This window comes from Sceloporus occidentalis, unplaced genomic scaffold (genome assembly GCF_023333645.1).
Source record: "Sceloporus occidentalis isolate IW3139 unplaced genomic scaffold, rSceOcc1.0.p SCAF_29, whole genome shotgun sequence".
Classification (NCBI taxonomy): Eukaryota; Metazoa; Chordata; class Lepidosauria; order Squamata; family Phrynosomatidae; genus Sceloporus; species Sceloporus occidentalis.
In genome coordinates, this window is record NW_028317009.1 from 4,750,182 (window position 1) to 4,771,608 (window position 21,427).

Genomic DNA, 21,427 nt, shown 5'->3' on the forward strand with positions numbered 1-21,427 from the left:
CAGCGCTTTGACTCACATGGCTGAGTCAGACCCGACAAATCCTCACATTAAGGAATCCCATCTACCGAGTTCCTGGGACTTGCTAATGAGGCAGTATCGTTTCCTCTTATTGTATAAAATAGCGAGTGAATCATATCCACATGCCTCAAAAATAATAATGCCCCTAAAACACAACGTTCTCTCATACGGCATAACCTCTACCCCTAAAACACAACGTTCTCTCATACGGCATAACCTCTACCCCTAAAACACAACGTTCTCTCATACGGCATAATCTCTACCCCTAAAACACAACGTCCTCTCATACGGCATAACCTCTACCCCTAAAACACAACGTCCTCTCATACGGCATAACCTCTACCCCTAAAACACAACGTCCTCTCATACGGCATAATCTCTACCCCTAAAACACAACGTCCTCTCATACGGCATAACCTCTACCCCTAAAACACAACGTCCTCTCATACGGCATAACCTCTACCCCTAAAACACAACGTCCTCTCATACGGCATAATCTCTACCCCTAAAACACAACGTCCTCTCATACGGCATAACCTCTACCCCTAAAACCCAACGTCCTCTCATACGGCATAACCTCTACCCCTAAAACACAACGTCCTCTCATACGGCATAACCTCTACCCCTAAAACACAACGTCCTCTCATACGGCATAATCTCTACCCCTAAAACACAACGTCCTCTCATACGGCATAACCTCTACCCCTAAAACACAACGTCCTCTCATACGGCATAACCTCTACCCCTAAAACACAACGTCCTCTCATACGGCATAACCTCTACCCCTAAAACACAACGTCCTCTCATACGGCATAACCTCTACCCCTAAAACACAACGTCCTCTCATACGGCATAATCTCTACCCCTAAAACACAACGTCCTCTCATACGGCATAATCTCTACCCCTAAAACACAACGTCCTCTCATACGGCATAATCTCTACCCCTAAAACACAACGTCCTCTCATACGGCATAATCTCTACCCCTAAAACACAACGTCCTCTCATACGGCATAACCTCTACTGCAGAATGCGAACCAGAAAACCGTCCCTGAATCCCCAAAACACCGAGCTGTCGCATAAACATTCTCCAGTATCCACATCTAAAAAGTGTAATAATGCACACTATACGAGTTACAGTCTCCATGGAAACTACGGAAATATTCTTTCTGACTGTTCAGCTGAATGCTTGGCACTAGAACTGTCCGTCATAAGCAGGGTCCAATATCTTCCCGATACTCCATTATTCACACTCATCCCCTGCACTTCCATTTCCTGATACTCCATTACTCACACTCATCCTCTGCTCTCCCATTTCCTGATACTCCATTACTCACACTCATCCTCTGCTCTCCCATTTCCTGATACTCCATTACTCACACTCATCCTCTGCTCTCCCCTGCACTTCCATTTCCTGCACGGATCCCGCTTGTGGCATTCACTCCATAAATCTGTTTTAGGACCCACTCCATTTATACCCCCTGCACACGGCCCAGTAAGGAAGCCCGGTGGTCCCGCTCGTTCCAAAAAGCTGCTTCTGTGGAGAGCCCCTCTCAGCTGTGGCACTTGGACAAGTCAGCACCTCCTCCAGCTAATAGCTTCACTCCATGTCTGGGGTATCCGAGGCCTAACTGCAAGCTTCATTCGGTGTATTCCAGGGTGAACTCCAAGCATTAACTCAAATAAATGCACACAGCCCCCGCAGTTCTGTCGCCTAATTCATTGTTTTCACGTTACTGCGAATCGCCTGATTCTCTCTGATGGGGTATTTTACATAAATATGGAAAACCCGCGTGCTTTCAAGTTAAAGACGGTCAGACAATGCCCATATGCAGAGAGGGTACCAACTAGAATAGCATCCATAATATATACCGGAACGGTACCCCACACCATTCTGATTTATCATTCTTACACAGCGCCAACACTTTCCATTCCTGCACTGATGACAAAGAAAGGCTAACAGGTCAGGCTGTGACAGGGGTTGACCGGTAACGTTTACTCCGGCGGACATCCCAACCGCGAATAAAGGATTACCTTAAAAAACTTCTTATATATAATTCTTTGTCTAACACGTAATACTGTAGGACAAGAAAAGGGATCCAGACATGGAAAGGCTGCCTTCTGTGTAACTCCACGCACGGCTTACAGTCTCACACCACGACATACAATCTGAACATGAAAATGCTACGTTTATGTTATTTGTTATCGTTCTCATTCACAATGTTTAGGGAAAGTGTTTTACATTCTACGAGCATTATGTACGAAGAGCCATTCCGCATATCCCTGCTGAGTTCTTCATCGCTTTGCTCCTGATTTGCTCCATATCCCCAACCGTCATTTACAAAAAACAAACAATAAATATTATAAAATAAATAGAAAACCCAACAAACTGGACGTCTTCCAAAAAAAACCTACAAACCTGGTGCTCACAGATTCTTACCCTCGAGGCCTGTGTGCCGCATTATCAGAGTGTTTCATTAACTAGCACCAACAGAGGCCGCGGCGCTGAGGGGAAAAGGTTTAAAAATATCAGGAAATATTACTTCACTGAAAGGGTAGTGGATGCATGGAATAGCCTTCTAGATGTGGTAGAGGTGAAGCATTTAAGCAAGCATGGGACAGGTATAAAGCTAAGCTAGATATGAGAAAAGGCCGGGGACTAAGGAAAGTATTCAGGGGTTGGGCAGAACAGTTCTTTTATCTGCTGTCACTTTCTATGTTTCTATGTATTTTTACCCTGTTTTTGCACGCTTTTTTGGGGGACAGATCCATTTCCCTCGATTGCTTCCTCGACGCCGTCCTATTGTCTGTGAAGCGGATGTTATGCCACCTCTGGACAAGGCACGTTTTCCAGCAGAGAAAATTATATGGTACAGCTAGCTTACCGGAAAATGTAAGAATGCGGCGTGCCGGCGGTGACAGAGTGCATTGCGGCATCGGTGTGGGTTTGTGGGGCTCTGTCAGGCACAGGGGTCCATGTTGTAGACTTTAACACAATGATGTGCAGCACGGTGCCAGTTAACACTCGTTGCAGGTGTCTGTGCCACGCGGCAGCGACTGCAGGTCTTATACCGCCAGCCCCTCGCATTACGGCCCTTCAACCGGAGACATGCAAAAAACGCATCGTGCAAGACTGCCATGACGTGAATGCACGCCCGCGGTGTAAGTGTTAAAAACACCGTGTGTAAAACACTTTACTAAAACAAGGTTAATTCCCCTTAGCGTGTTAATGTGTGCACGTCACGTTACGGCCCGTAAAATAAGACACTAAGAAAATGTAACAATAACAGTAAAAAGCCCTTTAAAAATGTCATTCGTCCAGCTGCTGGATCTTCTGAGTTTCTTCATCACAAGATACTAGATGTCGTCCGAACGCATGGCTGGTGCCGCCTCGATGCCTTCCGTCCGGCGCTTTAAGGATATCTGTTTCTATGCCCACACAGGGCATTTGGTGCGAATGCAATGACTTGGAGCCGTGCAGAAATAGCTGTCACTATTAGGGGGTGATTAGCATACCTGGGAACTGCCCCAAACCCAGGGCGAAGGGGCAGATTCTTAACGTAATGCAGTCTGGAACGGACTTATTTCTATTCTATCCTGCTGCGGGCATATATCAGACTCATGGTTGGTATCCCTGCTTGAACGCAGGCGACTCCATTAAGTGGATCTTTAAATAACGACAGGCCAAGCGTTCCACGAGAACCAGTATTGGAGCCATTTGAGTAACACAGTTAGAGAATCTTTACAACGGGCGGAAGGAATACTCGGGGTTCACAAACAACACGCAGGGTAACGGACGCGTTCACATAAAGTCACTAATTCTTTATAACCAATCAGCTGACTTCCACGCTGGCCTCAGAGACAAAGAACGTTAGTGATATGCAAGTAATATGTACTATCATCAGGGATTACAAAGAGACCGCCTGAGTCCGAATTCAAACAGAAACGGGGCTGCGGGACAAACATGTTTGTAAGCGAGATCCCCAAAGGATGGAATTGTAGCTTTAGAATTAGAAGGAATTATTCCACACGGACTCTGCAGCCTATTACATGGGTGGGGATTTAAAGGGAGTTATAGGGGATGTTATAAGACAGGAGTCACGATTACCGCACCGGAGTTCTAGGGAGTGGTTGTATGAAACAGCCAGAGGTGATGTGTAACGCGGTGTAGGCCCTTCGATTGTTGTGTTGTAACAACGTCTTCATGGCCCCCTCTCTACACAAAGCTCCTCTCCTCGTAGTCTGGTGACAAAGCGTGTAACATATTACAGTTCACAGAAAGCGCATGCCATATAACCTTTCAATCTAAATGAAGCCAGTCCTGGGGGAAAGTCATGGTGGAAGCCCTGCAAGCTGTATGACCATACTACCTAAGTGAGTGGCCTCCAACCGGCCAGATTAACTTCACGGCTATCTCCTCCACTGGTTGTTGGTGGCATATACCAGCAGGGCCAGTGTGGCACTGAATGGGTGAACATGAAGCCCGGTGATATTGTGCGCAGTCTATCCCCGGAATCACGTGAAACGGCTGCTAAAGAGGACAGAGTCACCGGTAGCTGAATTGCCCCGAGGGCAATTATTGTTGTTTTATGGATTAAGAGTTCAATTCAAGCCTTTGCCTGCACAGTGATGCCTCGGCTGATACATACATTCCATAGCTCTGCGCAAGCACTGCATGTAAACGAACATACGGATAAAGACAAAGCGTGTAAACACAGACACGTTCATCCTGTTTGTGGCAGGCTTATGTCTGTCTGATGCGACTGCAAATTCCTTTCCTCTTTGGACCTCTACAACCAACACTGGGGGCCAGTTCTATGGATTCACTACTCTCTGCATAATATACGGTTTGAGTAATGAAAAATAGTTATGTATCATAACTCAGGTTGACTGCCATACGACTGACAATTTATAACAGGAGAGTAATTACATGCAAACATTTCAGGACATTAGAATAAAAAACTTCACTACTGCAATTTGACAGCTAAGCTTAAAAAGGGGGATCTGTCAATTTCACAACTTTTAGTGCAACTAAAAATTATTTTATCAAATCTACCTCCAAAATGTGTGTCTTGTTTGGCTAAGAAATGCAAATTTTTAAACCTAAAAAGTCACTAGGATTAGTGAATACCATCACTACTTCCTTCCCCACCCAATAAGTGATGCGAAGCACTATAAAATCACCAGGAAGGGGTTAAGTGTTGCACGGTGAAAGGGCTTTGTGAACAACAAGTACCCTGCTTGCACAAATCACTACACCGACTGTTTAGAGGTGTGATAAAATGGGTTTCCATTCAGTCGTAATTTTCCATTCCAGGAAAAGGAAGAACTGGACGTTTAGGAAAACAGCAAGGTATGAAAAAAATGTTAAAAAGTCACAAATCGCATTCCCGAAACGTCTCACCTAGTGACACACAGCAGCAATTACATTCATGCTGAGTGACACCAATACCACACATTGCTATAAGTCACAGCACAAGGGATGTTACTGGCAGAAATTAGGTAGCTGCCATGTGGCATAGGGGCTCATCCCTGTACTACGCTACAACGCTTGCAAGCCACCACTAAATGAATGAATGAACTCGCAGAGCGCAATGTCGCTTACCTGCCAAGAGGGATAGAGGAAGCAAAACCCAAAAAAGAGCTCCACACAGGACCTGGAGCTCCATTGCCAAGTTTCATACAATGTGAGTCAGTGGATGGGGAATGAGGACCCCCACATGAGGCCGTGCAATCAGCTGGTAAGGGAGTCTCTGTCAGAACGCATCCATCTCTGGCAGACTTAGGGTCCAGTCCTCACCCAGCAGCTGGAGCTCTGAGAAGTTTGTGAGAGAGCTTTTCCCATTGAGGGAGCGTTAGTTCGGCACACGAGTCATCCCTGTGACACCCCGGTCAGGGTAGATCCACCTCCTGCAGTCCGGCTCCGGTTCAACAACTAAAATAATCCACCCCAGCAATTGGTGGGGCAGAGTAGGTGTGATGAGCTGCTGTAGTTAGACACTCCCGGGGCTGCTTAACACTAACACGTCCTGTGTCCTACTCCGCATGCCGTGCACCAAGTTTTATATGTTCAGTCTCCTCCCTTTGCATTTCCTACCTAAACTCTCCCCTACTTCCTTCCAAATAAAGCAACACCCACATTACGGCCCCTGCCCTGAACGGTGAGGGGTGTGTGGGGCACTGCCTCTGTGCATATCTCCCCAGGGGCAGCACACACACAAAATGTCAGGACACCGACTCTGCCCTTCTCCCCTCCCTCATCACAGTCTGCAACTACCAGCTTCTGCTGCCAACATGTGGTTTACATTGGCCCTCTGCAACAGGAGCTATTGGAGAACAGGCACACCGAGGGGGTATCGCACACGCAGCCCCAATGTTAAGCAACGGATTTAGGGTGCCAGGATGAGCTCCTGGTTGCCCCTGCCTCTTGATGTGCCCTTTCTCGCACCTATAAGGCAGCCTGTTTCAAGATACGTCCTAATATCCCAGGCATGGTGAGAATCCCAGGCTGTGTGCCACGGTCACCGGGCTCCCTGACCCAGGCTCCAGGGTGCGATCATCTGCCGTCACTTGCGTCAGGCTCCCTGCGTGGCTCTTGGCTCCAGCCAGGCTGTTTGTTTTTAATTTCACTTTTTTTTTTTTTTAACGTTTTCTGCCCAAAAAAAACATCACCTGAAAAGCAATGAAACAGCGCGACCTGGTGGTCACTCCGCGGTATGACACCCGCCGCATGACCGGGATCAACAGCTGCTCGTGAGTCTGTGGACGCAGCAGAGACGTCCACGCAGCGCATAGCGTGTTTTTCCATTAACACACCGAACTGGCATGCAACATGGGCGAGGACTGCTCACTTCCAACACACCACATTACGATCAAACAGACCTAGATTTAAAATAACCCCAATCTTTCCTGTTCGTATATTAAATGTACTCTGCTAAATTGCACTCAATCTCTGGCAACTTTGTTTCCATCAGTACAATACTAAGAAAAAAACAAAGGCCAGAGACCTAGCCCTAGCCTTAGGCCTCCACCCCTGTGTAGCCTCTGTAGTGTTATACTGTTGTGGTTATGCCCCTGAACCATCAGATGCCAAGCGCAAGGGCCGCCAGGAGGTTGGCATCAGCTCAAACAGCAAGAACAATGCGGAGGGAAAAGGTACACGACACAAGATCATACATGTGTAAACCAGCCTGACACGCACAGCAACTTCAAAGTGTTCACTGCTTCGCTGACATGGGATGTCAGACCCTCAGGCTGGCAGGTTGCCCTGTTCACCTATTATTCCATTATGAATGACTAAAGAACTCAGAAATGGTCAGCTTTAGAGAGCATTCTAATGTCAGAATTGTGCTAAAAAAAATGAAATAATAATTCCAGCCTCTTGCTTTAAAAATTGTGGTGTATTTGGAAAGTCAGCGGGCGACCATCTAGTGCCAACCGGCTAGGACTACCTTTTGTCCGCCATTGCAAGGCCTACCCTTGGTGATAATTAAGGCAAAATATGTCAGGGTAACTTAGGTTGTTTCTCTCCCTTGTGCCGTCTTCATCAATACTGGATTTGGAATATAGGAGTTTTTTGTTTTTTTTTTACTTGGCTAGCAGCTTTCCTGGCTACCCGCATAATTATAAAAGGCAATATCCCTAAATTATTCTACAGGTGCTCACAAATCTTCTGTAATAAGGGTCCCATCACCTACATTTCTCTGTGTGAATAAAGAGATTTGTGCAACACAGGGACCCTTAGTCTACAGTGCTGGGTGGAAGTGAAGGTTTCGGTATGTAGATGCACTGCTCTATGATGGACTCCTGACACCATATCACCAGTGCCCCACAGTCTATAATACCCTCTCTGTGCAACACCAGCATCCCACATCTTTCCTACTACAATCTTACCAGCGCCTTGCAGCGAACAGCCCCATGTAATAATATTAGCAGGACCCTCTGGATAATCTGCAAGTGATTTGGCTTTAGGATTCCACAGTCCCCTCTCTGAACAAAGATCTGATGCATAAACGTATTCAGACCTATTCTTCCATGAAAGGTGTGCTGAACAAGGCACGCCGCAATATTCATTTACTGTACTAGTGGGTACAGAGCAGACCACAGGACAACTGCACACGTTAGTAAATCTGCAGGTTTAACAGAGTGTTCTATACCACTATATACATGTATAATAAACACTGAATTCGGTAATCGGCGTCTGCTTTCTAATGGGTTCTTCCGCGGATGTGAAAGGTGATGAACTGCGCCATCTAGTGTCTGCACCTGGGAACTGCACACTACAGTGTCTGCCAAATGGTTTGTGTGGGTATTTCAGAAATAAGGGGGGCTTTGACATGACATACTGCAGTTACGGGTTCCCAGAAGCATCCAACAAGCATACATGGCATGTGGGGCACTACCAGGGCTTTTGTATAATAAAGAAGACGTACAGGACACACATATTTCAGTGCTAAATGTGGAGCAGTTGCCGTGCACACCAAAGCATTGGTCACGCTGAACACACTATACTGCACCACATTTGTTCTTTGTAAGTAGGGGCCTTGATGTTTTGATAACCATATCAGCACCATCTTTAGCTATAATGAGGCCATGGACTAGCCTGCCCCGTTGGTCCCCTAGGTTAGTCATATCCGCTGCCAGCTCCGACCCGCACCACAACCAGCGGTGAGCCCTCCTTCACAACATGAGCTGGCACTGGGCATGCGCGGCTCCAGTGACTGCTTCCCTAGGAGAGAAACGCTGATCTACGCCTACAGGGTGTGTGGCGGGAGGCATGACTAGCAGGAATGAGTTTATAAATCTTTTTAATGAGACTTTGTGACCATTGGCACCTTTTATGTTACTGAGTATTAATGCATATTAACTTCATTTCTGCTGCTTCTAGTCACATTCAGAGTCAAGCGATCAGCAAAGCATTACACATTGAAGGGGGCCTTCTTTAATACATTAAAAGAAAGAAATCACTTTTCTGGGTGATAATTTGGGCAAAGATTTTGAAAGTCTGCTATGAGCCAGTAGTGTTCTAAGCAGGTAATATACCCAGCTAGAACGGTGCCAAGTGGACCGGTGTGGAAGGGCATGAGCAAGACCGGGCCGCTCTCAAGCTTATCTGGATACAGAGATCCTTGTGAGAATCTAGAAGACAGAAGGGGTGAGGAGTTTCTGTCTCAGTTCTGACTGTTGCCTCTTCTGCTGGGAAGCCAGTCGGAGGTGGGTGTAAAATCAGAGCCCACGTCGCCAGCTCCACAGCATTCAACTGAACCGACGTGTCCATCTGCTGTGACAATGACCTAACTGACAGCGACATGGATAAACGTGTGAGGTCATGCCGTGTCATACAAACAGGCCCCTTTCAGGTGTATTTCATATACTAAACGCAATTTACATACTCGTCTTCATGCGCGGTATGGAAGGAAGCTCTCTGCTTCTCGCTCTGACACCCCCCGTGTCTCACCTGCGGATTATTAATTACGAGAAACATAAGGAACATCATAAAGCACTTCCGACAGCCGGCCGAAAAGGGGAAAACATTGCAAATGTAGTTCGTTTATTCGAATACGATTAACATATCCAGGCCTGAAAGGGGAGGGCAGGAAAAGCCTAACCCGGGGGAAAGGCCAACACATTCATCAGTAGAGGTTACAGAGTAGAAAAAAGTAAAGGCTTCCTAAATTTACTGCAGACGTGTCGGTTGCTATGTTTAGAGCGAAAGACGCCAAGAAAAGGTTTAGGCCTTTGGCAGCGGCCCAAAGAAAACGGCCCCCTTGTCGGCCCTTAACCCCTCAAGATGGGGTAGGCAATGTCGGCGGCACCGGTGCGTTACACGACACCACAGGCCCATAAAACGTATCCCCTCATGTGCAATAATATTAGTCTAAAATACCTCATTATACCTCTGGAAAGGAAGCTGCCCTGCCCTGCCCTGAGAGGGGGCAAACGGGAGATGGGAAAGGAACTTTGGACATAAGGAATAGGACAGAGCTTTGCTGAAATAATAAAGGCGCCATTATAGAAAAAATGAGACCAAAATTTATTTTTAGTACATTTTAAAAAATGAATAAAAAAAAATTAAAAAGATAAATCTACTATTTATTAAAACAAAACCACTAAGGTTCCTTTAAATTAGAGGGAATGGAATGCGAAAGAAATGTTTAGTTCCTGCAGTCTTCTATTTACAAATAAATAATGTTCGTTGTATAAAAAAACACAACAATCACCTGCCAATGTTTCCAAATAAAGTCGAAGCTAAACGTAAACTGCGAGGTAAAGTTGTTTCAAGGACTGTACCACTTTAATAAACAAACTACCACCGAATCGATGTGGAACGTTCCATGAAATAAGGGGCGCGGCTTCAATTGCCCGCGAAATGTGAGTTCCCAGGTGAAGGGAGGCAGCCAATCCGGAGTGAGGATTCGTGTCACGTGTTACTTTGGCCAGCGATCTCTGGGTGTTTGGCGCCTCCATAATTCAGATCGCTTTTTGCTACCTTGCTGGTTGGAAAGAGGGGATAGCCATGGCGCAAATGCGAGTGACCGATTTCTTTGCTCAGACCAAGCGGCCGGCGCAGGGTCCAGAGGCCGGTAAGCGGCGGAAGCTAGAGGCCGCTGTAGGGAGAACCGGGACGGTAACTCGCAGTAAGAAGGCGCGAGTGGAGGAGCTGCTTCGGCCTCCAAGGACCCCCGAAAAGGTAGCGCAGCTGGACACACCGGAGTGCGCGAATCCGAGCAGCAAGAAGAGGCTTCGTAAGGAGGCCGAGCAGGAGCTTCCCCGTCCGGTGCTGCCGGAGAGACAGTCTGCCCGCAAGAGACTTCGGCTGCCGCTGGAGGACGAGCCGCAGGTACTTCCCTGGCCTAAGCTGAGAAGTGTGTGTATGTGTGGGGGAGAGTAATGTTTTGTGTACGGGGGTCATGTGCTGGATCATCGGTAGTATAGCTCATAGTTTGCTGTAATTTTTCCTTCAGCATGTATTCAGCGCCCCAAATCGTGCGCTCGTCGCCCTGGCCTAAGCATTGCTGCAGCGTACATCCCGTCTCCCTCCCGGCCGTAGCTCTTCCAGCTTGCACCCCGAACCCCCTACTCTCCGGCCGTAGTTCTCTTCCAGCTTACACCCCGCCCGTAGCTCTCTCCCTGCATGCACCATGAACCCCCCCCACTCCCCTTCTTGAGCGGTCTTCCAGCTTGCACCCCGAATCCCTCCTCTCCCCGGCCTGAGCACCCTTCCACCACCATGCACCTCTAACTCGCTTAATGCTCCTCACCCACTATCGCAAACTAATGGCTACTCGGCACCCAGGGCACCACCTCCTTCCTGCCCGATTTAGGGGGTTGGGAGCTTGTGTGCTTTGTAGGTGTGGGTGCTATGTGCAGGTATGGGGCCGTGTTAAGGAGTGCTTGGGTCTGCAGCATTCTTGACACGGTGTTGTGCTCATTGTGTATAGCGAACACATGGTCTGCAGAGACCCAATGGAATACAGAACATGGAATGCTACTTCCATGGAACTCCCATAATGAAGGACTAGGCCCTGAAGGTCCTGTAGGCCTGGTTCCTCATCGGAAAATAGTTTCTAACATTGCTGCGGTGGAGTTTCTCACTCCTTGCCTGCCGTTACTAGTGAGCTGCCCTGTGCTCCAGGAGCTGCGCAACTTTAATAGATGCAAGAAATCATTGACTGGGGGCGACCCTAATGCAGTTCTGTAGAACTTGGCGCTTTGGTTAAGCCTATACTGAGACAGCTGGGGAACAGGCCATGGGTTATCACTTCGGCAGTATGTTATAGTGTTTCCCCTCTGAGTTTATGGTTTAACATATACACAACCACCTGTGTAGAGGTGAGACATACAGTGCCTGTGTTTGCTGCGGTATTGACTCAAGTGAGATTTTACACAGCTGTGTATCTTTAGACAGCCATCTTTGTCATTGGACAACGTTGGCGACTATTGCTCTTGGCTTTAGATTCCAAGTATATTAATCTCATTTACAATGAGGTGTCTGCCAGAGAACCAAACCTGTAGATTGTCGGCTGCTGTCTGTTATGACCTAGCCTGTAATGTGCTTAACATCCCACCCTCTGCTTGTGTCCAGCCTTCCAGCCCATGTTCTAAAGTTGAGACTCCGCCATCCTTGGGGAAGAAGATTAAGGAGCTGGTGAACGTGAGTTTGTCTCCGAAAGCGGCTGGCTTGAAGAGTAACCCAGACACGCCTGAAGCCAAGGTATTTAGCTTCTCCATAGCTACTTGATTTCTGTAAGGAATGTATCAAAGGTGAATAAAGTGCTTTGCATCACTCTGCGCACTTCCCCTATTATAGAGGTTAACATTAAGTGGTGGTTCTACCTACTCTACTAACTGTGGCATTGGAAGCCTCTTCCAAATAAATCTGATCAAAGAGAAGATATCTAAGGTCAGATACTCTTCTCTAATTAGAAGAGCACCTTTTAAGGAGTAAATAAGCTAATACAGCTCTTTTAGGCACAGAACAAGGACAACCTTGTAGAGCTGAAGTCTCGCCTGCAGAGGATTCAAGAGCTGACCCAAAAAGTTAAGCTTCCAGCACCTTCGGACAGTAAAGTTACGATCACAGATCTGAAAGCCAGACTCAAACGTGCCCAGGAACTAGAGTCAAAGATCAGAGAGAGGAAAACCGAGGAGAAAGCGGAGACAATCAACCTAGATCTCACAGAGGAGAGTGCAAAAGACAGGTAAGAAGGGGTCTATAGCATTCCACCCTTAAGATATTATCGTGAAAACCTAGTCTGACTGAGCTAGCTGATGAAGCTCACCGGTGGAAGGATGATTGCTGCCTTCCAGTCTTGGTTGCACGAGATAAGACACAGCCCAATTTTTCTAATGTAAATTACACAGTCAATATATAAATGTTGTTTTAACTTTTAGTGAGAAGGCACCAGCTTACCAGCGTTTCCACAACCTTGCCCAAGATGTGCCACCAGGTCTCTCTCTGCCGTACAAATACAAAGTTCTGGCTGAGATGTTCCGCAGCATGGACACTATAGTAGGCATGTTGTTCAACCGCTCGGAGACCATCACATTCTCCAAAGTCAAGCAGGGCGTCCAGGATATGATGAGAAAGTAAGTACCTGGCCTTCTGTCCACATTACCAGAGGTGCCCATGTCGTAGATCCTGGTCTCACAATATAATTTTTTTTTTTTTCTGGCAGGCAATTTGAAGAGCGTAATGTAGGGCAGATAAAGACTGTGTATCCAACTGCATACAAGTTCAGGCAAGAGAAGAATATTCCGACATTCAAGGATGGTACGAAGAAGTCAGACTATCAGCTTACTGTGGAGCCAATAATTCAAGAAGGTGAGTGGTACAAGATCACTCCTTTTACCATGGGTGATAAATGCTGGTGCTGTAGTGGAATGGGTTCTTTGCAAGTTCTCTTGGTAGGCAGAGTAAAGCATCGATTTTGTAATCACTTTTTTTATTCCAGGAGATAAAATCGATGGACACCCACAGCTAACAGTGTCCCGTTTACTGAAACGCAGGCATTTCTTTAACCGAAATCTGACTACCATCGTCAAACAGCACCACAGGGTAAGTTCCGGCAGCAAAGCTGTGAAATGAATGCTGGGTAGCATTGTGCTAGGCTTGTGAAACTTACCCAGCCTGTGAAGGGATAGAGGTGTCTGGAAATCTGTAACCAAAACCTGACATGGCGTTCACACCTGCAGCTATTACGGCCCTATAAAGGATGTCCTAATGCTTTCTTTCATCACTCTTTAGGCTTTCCTGGCTTCCTTGAATCCTCCCATGCTGGTTCCGGATGACAAGCTGACCCGCTGGCATCCACGCTTTAATGTTGATGAGGTACCAGATATCGAGGCAGCCGAACTTCCATTGCCTCCTCAGGTTGAGAAACTCTCCACGGCCCAAGATGTCTTATCTAAGGCACGGGGCATGATGACACCAAAGGTGAATATCATTTGCCAAGCTCTGCTCAATGGTTGTTTCCCACTATTGTGTTGTGATATGAACGGCATTGGGATCTTTATGTAACCGCACATAATTCTAGAGCAGGAAAGACTTGGAGCCATGTCTGAATTAATAAGCAGGTGCCTGTTTGCAGTCTCTGGCAGAAGTACATAAACAGATCCTTGCTCTTCTGAGCAGCTGAGGAACGTTGTAGCCTTGCATATTACCCTTGGGCTGCTTGTATAATCTGCGAGCATAGCACGGGAAGACGCTGCTCTTGTTTGTGGGTAAGCAGACAGGCCTTAGGCTTGGACTGCTCATTATATCCCTTAATGGGCTACAGCCAATCCGATACCAGAGTCACAGACTTGGGACAACATAGACTGGATTCTTCAGTATCCTCATAATCCAAAATACACTAGTATGGTGAATCCTGTACTCACCACTATTTACAGCTGATCTCTAACATTCTGGGTCCTAAATACATATTTTTATGACCAACTTTAACTCTCACAGTGTTTGCAAAACTGTTATTGCTGTTTCTGCTCCCACAGACTAAACTTCTTTCTCATCTTTTGCTGTAGATGGAAAAGGCTCTCGCAAACCTGGCTTTAAGAACTGCAGAGAGCAGCGCTACAGAAACCAAACCATCGCTCGCAGCAGAGCCAAAGCCGGCTCCCTCTGCCACGTCGACTGCCCTGAAAGGAGTCTCCCAGTCCCTGCTGGAACGGGTATGGGGCTAGAATGATACCAGATACTGAATCCATCCGTCCATCCAAGTGGCATGGCAGCGTTTATTTACTTTTTGTTCCACCACCATTCTCAACAGATAAGGGCAAAGGAGGCACAGAAGCTCCAAGCCGTAATGACTCGCAGACCGGAGCAGGAGGAGAGGCTTCTCATGATGTCCAGGTTGGCCGAGTTGGCCCGCATCCTGCGCAATGTGTTTGTGACAGAAAAAAAGCCGGCACTGACTGTGGAAGTGGTCTGCAACAGGGTCATCGCCAGCTACCGTTCCTCAATGACTACAGGTGAGAGGCGTTCACCTGCTTGAAGGGTTAGGGGCAACATGTAACGGGATTTTGTTGGGCAGCTTTGGCTATGAAGTGATGGATGCTGAAGGCAATAATTGATCGGTTAAAGATGTTGAGGTGTATTTGTATGCCTTGTGCGGTTTGTTATGTCTTCTATTCTTCCTGCACAGGTGACATCGAGAAACATCTTGTGTTGCTTTCTGAACTTCTACCTGACTGGCTCAGCATCCATCCGATCCGCACTGATACGTACTATAAACTCAACAAATCTGTGGACCTTAACTTGATTTTAGAGCGTCTGGCCAAGAGCATCAGGGAAGAAGAATCCAAATAATGACAATCCTTTCAGTCTCTTGTGACACTTTTCCTGGGGACCTGTTTTTAGAATTTTAACAGGCGTGCAATTTTAATGAACGCTAACACTGGAAACCCTGACGCCGTGACTTTCCTTGGCTGTTTTTAAGCCTCAACATTCATTGCATCCGTCGCAGGCGCAGTTTGACGCGTACTTGGGTTTATTTTGTTCTGCCAAGTTGGGTTTTTAGATTCTCAGCCTGGTTGGGGTTTGGGGTGTTTTATATTTGAGAGCCGGCATGCATGGGTTTTTATACATGTTGAGGGTGTTTATCTCTTAGGTTACTTGTTTACATGAGCGGCAGGTTTATGTACACTGACTATTGTAAATTTTATTTTCTACTGTAAAAGGCAAATTTTTCACCCAATTCTTTTTGGATTAAACTAATTTGCATTAGCTAGTTTGTGTGCCTGACTAAAGGAAACATCTGATTCCATTCCTACTTCATTACTAGGACCTTAGAACCATAGACTGATGTCCATGTAGGAGACATTCCAAACCTATGCAGAGGGACTCTGATGCCCCCTTTAAATAAATTTAGTACATTTTGCAAGTACATGAAATTATACACTTGCAAAAGGAATCTCCAATTAACATTTCCTATTCAACATAAGATGTCCTGCCAGTCATCTCTCAGGCCACCTACGTCTCTCTGATTTTAGTGGCTTCAGTCACTGGGTCCCTCATGCTCTCATGAGGCGGGGGGGCAAGAATCTTAAATAGTTTCTACTCTCAGGTAGGCGCCCCCCCCCCCCCCCCCCCAAAAAAAAATAAAAATTAGTGAAGTTTGCATTGTTTTGAGGTCTTGGCCTCTGTGATGGGGATGGCTTTGACCGAAAAGTGTTATACTGGGCTCTCCAACCCACTGCACACACCATGAGGAAGCTTGGGGTCTCTGCACCATCTTCCTTTTCTGGAAAACTGTTATCCCAGGATTATGTCCTGAAAGGGATGGGAAAATAGAGATTCCTCTAAGGATAATATGTAACAATGCTTTTGAGGAGGACAGATGGATTTTTTTCCCCCCTCATAAACTTTTTTTGATGTTGCCAAATGGCTTCTCCATTCTAAAGGCTTGGAGACCATGAAAAGACAAATGTGTTTAAAAAGTTTTCACTTCCTGAAGGTTTACTGTTGACACCTCAGGGAACCAAGGAAGACTAAACAGACCCAGTCCTGACAATGTACACACCTCTGCTATCTCAATTGCCATATGTTAGCTTCCGTAAGATAAAAATTTTTTGTTAATAAACATGCAATAGAAAACATTAATTCCTTTTAATCCTTACTTTTCTTGTGCACCAATTTACATCATACTACAGCTGCACAGCGAGGTAAGGCAGTGATAAAGTTTCCTGGCCTTCGATGGCTGTTTTCTGCTGAAGCTTACAAAGGCAATTGTGAAAATGCTGTTGCATTATTTTGGGCTGCTTCAGCCTGTACATAAACCGGCTTAATGTCATACAACCTGCTTCTCATATCCCATATACCCTGTATGTCCCCTTTAAAAGTGTCAAGCTCTTCCCTCAGAGGTAGAAACCTTTAACCTACATGAATAACACATGGGTGTTTAAACAAGAAAAAGCAGTTATACTATGGGTGGGCTTCTCCCGCCTGCATTCAGTATACGCTGTCTCCAAGAATGATCCCTTGCATATATTTAATGTATATTTACATATAGAGGCACCTTCGTAAGCAATAGCAGCGCGGGACAGCAATCGCCGAGCTCCCTGTGGCTGTAACGGCCTAATCATACTGCAGCAGCGAATGGACTTTGTATGGCGTCAGCCTATCTGTGCCGCGGAGGGATGTTAACTCTATCAGGACCAGGCACTCAAGAATTTCCGCTTTTCTGCCCTTCAGGAGTTCACATGCTGCGCTCATCGTCCCTGTAGATGAAGAACGTGATCAGTACCATTAGCCAAACAACCGGATTCTTCATGGTTTAGGGGGAAAAAAGTATAGGTTTTACCTCCAGTTGCAAGCAGATCATCAATAACCACAACTTTCTGCCCTGGATTTACTGCCTCAACTTGAATTTCAATCTCTGCCTGAATTAAAAAGGAAAAAGGTGGCTCAGTAATAAAGCTGCGTGTAGCAATGATAGGGTCGGTATCACAATAGCTGTAAACGTAATTTTTTTTGCCATAAACTTTAGTCTTTCCTGCAGAGAACAGGATGTAGACAGGAACGACCCCCATCTGTGACCAAAGACTAAGAAAAATAAGGAGCGACAGGGACTCACCTTTCCGTACTCCAGAGAGTAAGACACAGACTCGGTTGGACCGGGTAGTTTCCCTTTCTTACGGATCATCACAAAGCCGACACCAAATCTCTGCGCCAGGGACGGGCCAAACAGAAACCCCCGAGAATCGAGACCTACAAGACAGAATTTCCCTGGATTAAGTCCAATTACGTTTAGATGCATGTAACCCGCATGTACTGGATATACAGCTTTGCAGCATACCCCCGATATTTCAGTTGTCCAAACACGGACACGTGTGTTGGGGGGACGGCTAGAGGCTGGTGTGGCCACTTACCCATCTTACTTCAAGAGCCACCTTCCAAGGCAAGCTACAATAGCACAGACAATGCGTTGATTTTACTGCTCAATGGGTCAGTCAGGGGGGATCGGAGGATCTCCCCCCAATAGTCCACTATTTCCCCCGCCTGCAAATAGCGGGGTAGCTGCGTGGAACAGTTTCCCAAAATCGAGGCTGATGTGCAAAAACCGGAGCACTCGGGAGGTATGATACAGTGTAAAAAAATTAGGATTCCAGACTTTATCTTACCAGCAATGGCATCGATCTTTGGGAAGTTTGCCCTCAGGTGACTCTCAAACAGGTCAATCGCTGCTCTAAATGCTGCCGGGTCTTTACAGACAGGGCTGATGTCCCTGGTAACGGCATGAAAGGAAAAGACATAGGAGGTTATTATGACTCGAGTCACAAGCCTAACACAGGAATAGTCTGATTCAGTGAGAAATGAGCAACACAACACAGACCTTACATACACCGCACTAATTGTGTGCCTTTTTACTATAATCAAACACAAAGGAAAGGGATATTAGGGGATAGCATGCGTGAAACACTATTGTGGCCCTTCGCCCCCTAAACTGTGATCTGGGGTGCATTCCCTTAATCCTGGGGTCATCAGATGACTTGTTTAACCGGGGATACTTGTCTGAACATTACAAGGCTTTAAACACTTAAACTATCTGTTCCAGTAGCTGAAGCACCAGGAGAAGTTTTAACACATGCGCTGTTCAATTACCCACAGGAACCAAGCTCTTTAAGATAATATACAACTAGTGAGCAGGACACAGAAGGAGTTAATGAAGCTACAGCAAAGGGTTAACCGGTGAGAGTGGCACATGTGCTACTTGGCACAATGTGACGAGATCATTACCCCAGGCCAGGGCTCCCCCCCCTCAAATCTGCCCTACCTGAAGACAATCCCAGGGGACGGGAAGTCTGGGAAGGCCCTGACGGCGTCCCGCAGAAGCTGCAGTTTTTCCTGGTCATTCATTTTCAGGCCTCGGATGGAGTTGTACTCCGGACATGCACAATGCTGCCTATGCCCCGCCCCCTGGGTGTGATCACTAAGTCATCAGCCCCAGGGCGTGCCTAGTGCCAGCTGGGGAGGCTGAACCACACGGTCCTAATGCCCGTTGGAAGTCAACGTTGCTTAGGGGCCTTTAGTCAAAGATTCTTCACAAAGAATGTTGCCACCTACCGCGGTCATCCGTCGAAATCTTTGCTTTTCAAATCGCCGCCCATCGGTCCGATGTTTGTAAGGAGCAGGCAACACAGTTTATTATACAAAGTGTCCCATATGTGCCAATCTCTTCCTAAAGACTTGCCAAGGGATGGACGGCCGTCAGTGTTTGATTCAATTACTTATAAAATGTAACAATTCCTCTCTAAGCCCTGTTTATGACACTCAACGACCTGATTTGTGCCATTACGTCCCGTATATTATTATTTAGTTTTACATAGCGGGATCATATTCAGCAGCGCTGTACAATGGGTAAACAGGACATAACAAATAGTGTATCATTTTGATAATGTAACAATCGGCTCATTGTCCCTATCACTTTAGGATGCCATAGAACTGTCCAGCGTTACCCTGTTCGTATCATCTTGAAGGATGTCTTGCTGTCATGTGACACAGGGAGCGGGCACTGATAGGCTGTAAGGCTTTGCTAGCAGACAAGGCTTCTTTAAATTTGTGTTCCATAAACTAAACACCAACCATGAAGAGAAAGAAAAAATAATCAGTTATTAAAAATGAACTTTTATTCTATCCAATAAAATAACAGAGGCTCTCCAGCGCTGCCCCTTGTAGATTAGACCGTTAGACTTCAGGAACGATGGGGTTACGATATGTTCCGGCTCGTAATGACGTGCCGGTTGATGTACAGCGTAGAGAGGCATAGACTTATATTTGCGGGTTACGCTACTATTTCAGCGTTCAGTTTATTTTCAAGTTATTTTATTGAATATAATAAGATCTAATTTTTAATAACTATTTTATGATTGGTGTTAATTAAATGGGGTTTCGCCTGTTATCTTGGGGACCCTGAGATTGGTCTTTTGTGTATACGGCACATTCTTTGGTAGTATTCCATAAACGCAACCAAGTAAATATTCTCAGCAGACCATACAACTCTGACTTTGCAAAGAATGCTGAACGCAGGAGGGTTTGCCAGCAGCGGTATTTGGGGGAAATGCATTAAAATGAACGTAAAGGGACAGTCCAGCCATCATATTCACTTTAATATCCTTTCGATTTGCAAATGCATGGAGAGATTCTGCATTTGACCGTTTGCCTACCCCAGCAATTTTCAGCGCGGGAGACGCATTCAGCCGAAGACCTCTCCCTGTACGCGATATACTCCACCGCCGGCTCGGCAAACAGTGCAGACAGGGGTCTGTTATTAATGGACAGCTGCGGTTTCTACCTCAGGTAGGTGCTTTTATACCCCTGTTTTTGAAGAATGTATCGTAAAGTAAAGACAGAGGCTTAGGGTTACTCAGAGTACCTTAATATAAATTATTCTTTAGTAGGGCCGTCCCTTTAACATGACTATTTACCCATTTATTGATTCTCCAACTGGATTCATATATTATATTTCAAGATCATTATCTTTTTTGTGTTGATCTGCATCTGCCATATAATCTGACCAAAATATTTTAAGATTTCAAGATCATTATCATTTTTGTGGTGTCCCCATCTTTTGTATTATCCGACCAAATATATTAGAACGCCACAGGCCTGGGTTGTTTTTTTTTTGCAGCTTTAAGCCGATTTTCCATTTGCACCCTGTGAATTCTCATAGACCCTCGACCCTTTAATCCTGAATTGGCAGGATGAACGGAGAAGCCCACTACGACAGTTTGCTTAGATGGACCTGATAGAGGAAGACATGTGAATGATTAGTGGAATACATGATGTTAATAAGTTGCATTATATTATATTGCTTTAATTTAGAGCTTAATCTTTTTTCCATAGACTTCATTAGGCTACTGAGGTATTAAAGGCCCAGATCTAGCCTTCCCCATCAGTGATCACATTATAATCAATAAAAATGTTGACTCATGATTTAGGCATGTCTAGTTTCTAACGTATATATATATATATATATATATATATATATATATATATATATGGCTTAAGTTGCATTTTTTATTGTCCGCTGATGTAGGTGAACATCTGCAATTAGCCAGCAATTGCCTTAGCGATGTGAACAGCAGACTGGCTGTCCATATTACAGACCGAGCTGAATGCTGTGTCTTGTGTTTCTGCAGAACAGCTGTCCAGGGATTGATATGCTGCAGTATAACGCTTTGTATGAAACCCTTCTTTTCCCGCACTCACAGTTTGTGTTCCAGTATCCGAGGGTCCAAACCTGCCCAAGCGAGAAGCAAAACAGGCTTGTGCCGCCTTAGCAAAAGTCAAAGCCCTTGATCGGAGGATTCCCTTCTGGTGCCAAAAATTCACAGCTGGCTCCCTGCCGAATCTGGGAGCACAGCAATAATAATTGTGAGTTCTTCTGGCAAGAGTTGCATGTCTCCTTTGCAGC

At 45.9% G+C, this 21,427-nt stretch overlaps 2 protein-coding genes across 2 annotated transcripts; one reads left to right on the forward strand and one right to left on the reverse strand.

Annotated features, from left to right (window-relative positions):
* Positions 1-10,533: 10,533 nt before the first annotated feature.
* CDT1 (chromatin licensing and DNA replication factor 1) lies at positions 10,534-15,321 on the forward strand. The gene is made up of 11 exons (XM_089486624.1): positions 10,534-10,838; positions 11,754-11,790; positions 12,103-12,231; positions 12,489-12,718; positions 12,912-13,106; positions 13,196-13,341; positions 13,472-13,575; positions 13,765-13,953; positions 14,538-14,684; positions 14,783-14,984; positions 15,158-15,321. The coding sequence occupies exons 1-11, from the start codon at positions 10,534-10,536 to the stop codon at positions 15,319-15,321; spliced, it is 1,848 nt and encodes a 615-aa protein (XP_089342750.1).
* Positions 15,322-17,088: 1,767 nt separating this feature from the next.
* Positions 17,089-18,870, reverse strand: LOC149299144 (adenine phosphoribosyltransferase-like). The gene is made up of 5 exons (XM_089486555.1): positions 18,788-18,870; positions 18,135-18,238; positions 17,588-17,721; positions 17,315-17,393; positions 17,089-17,231 (listed from the first exon to the last, which is right to left on the reverse strand). The coding sequence occupies exons 1-5, from the start codon at positions 18,868-18,870 to the stop codon at positions 17,089-17,091; spliced, it is 543 nt and encodes a 180-aa protein (XP_089342681.1).
* Positions 18,871-21,427: the final 2,557 nt, after the last annotated feature.

Coding starts and splice junctions, on each gene's coding strand:
- CDT1 (XM_089486624.1), top strand. CDS start 10,534: ATGGCGCAAATGCGAGTGACCGATTTCTTTGCTCAGACCAAGCGGCCG. Junction 11,791..12,102: donor GGTTATCACTTCGGCAGTAT/GTTATAGTGTTT, acceptor GCTTGTGTCCAG/CCTTCCAGCCCATGTTCTAA. Junction 12,232..12,488: donor CAGACACGCCTGAAGCCAAG/GTATTTAGCTTC, acceptor CAGCTCTTTTAG/GCACAGAACAAGGACAACCT.
- LOC149299144 (XM_089486555.1), bottom strand. CDS start 18,870: ATGAATGACCAGGAAAAACTGCAGCTTCTGCGGGACGCCGTCAGGGCC. Junction 18,239..18,787: donor TCCCCTGGGATTGTCTTCAG/GTAGGGCAGATT, acceptor TGCCGTTACCAG/GGACATCAGCCCTGTCTGTA. Junction 17,722..18,134: donor AAAGATCGATGCCATTGCTG/GTAAGATAAAGT, acceptor TCTGTCTTGTAG/GTCTCGATTCTCGGGGGTTT.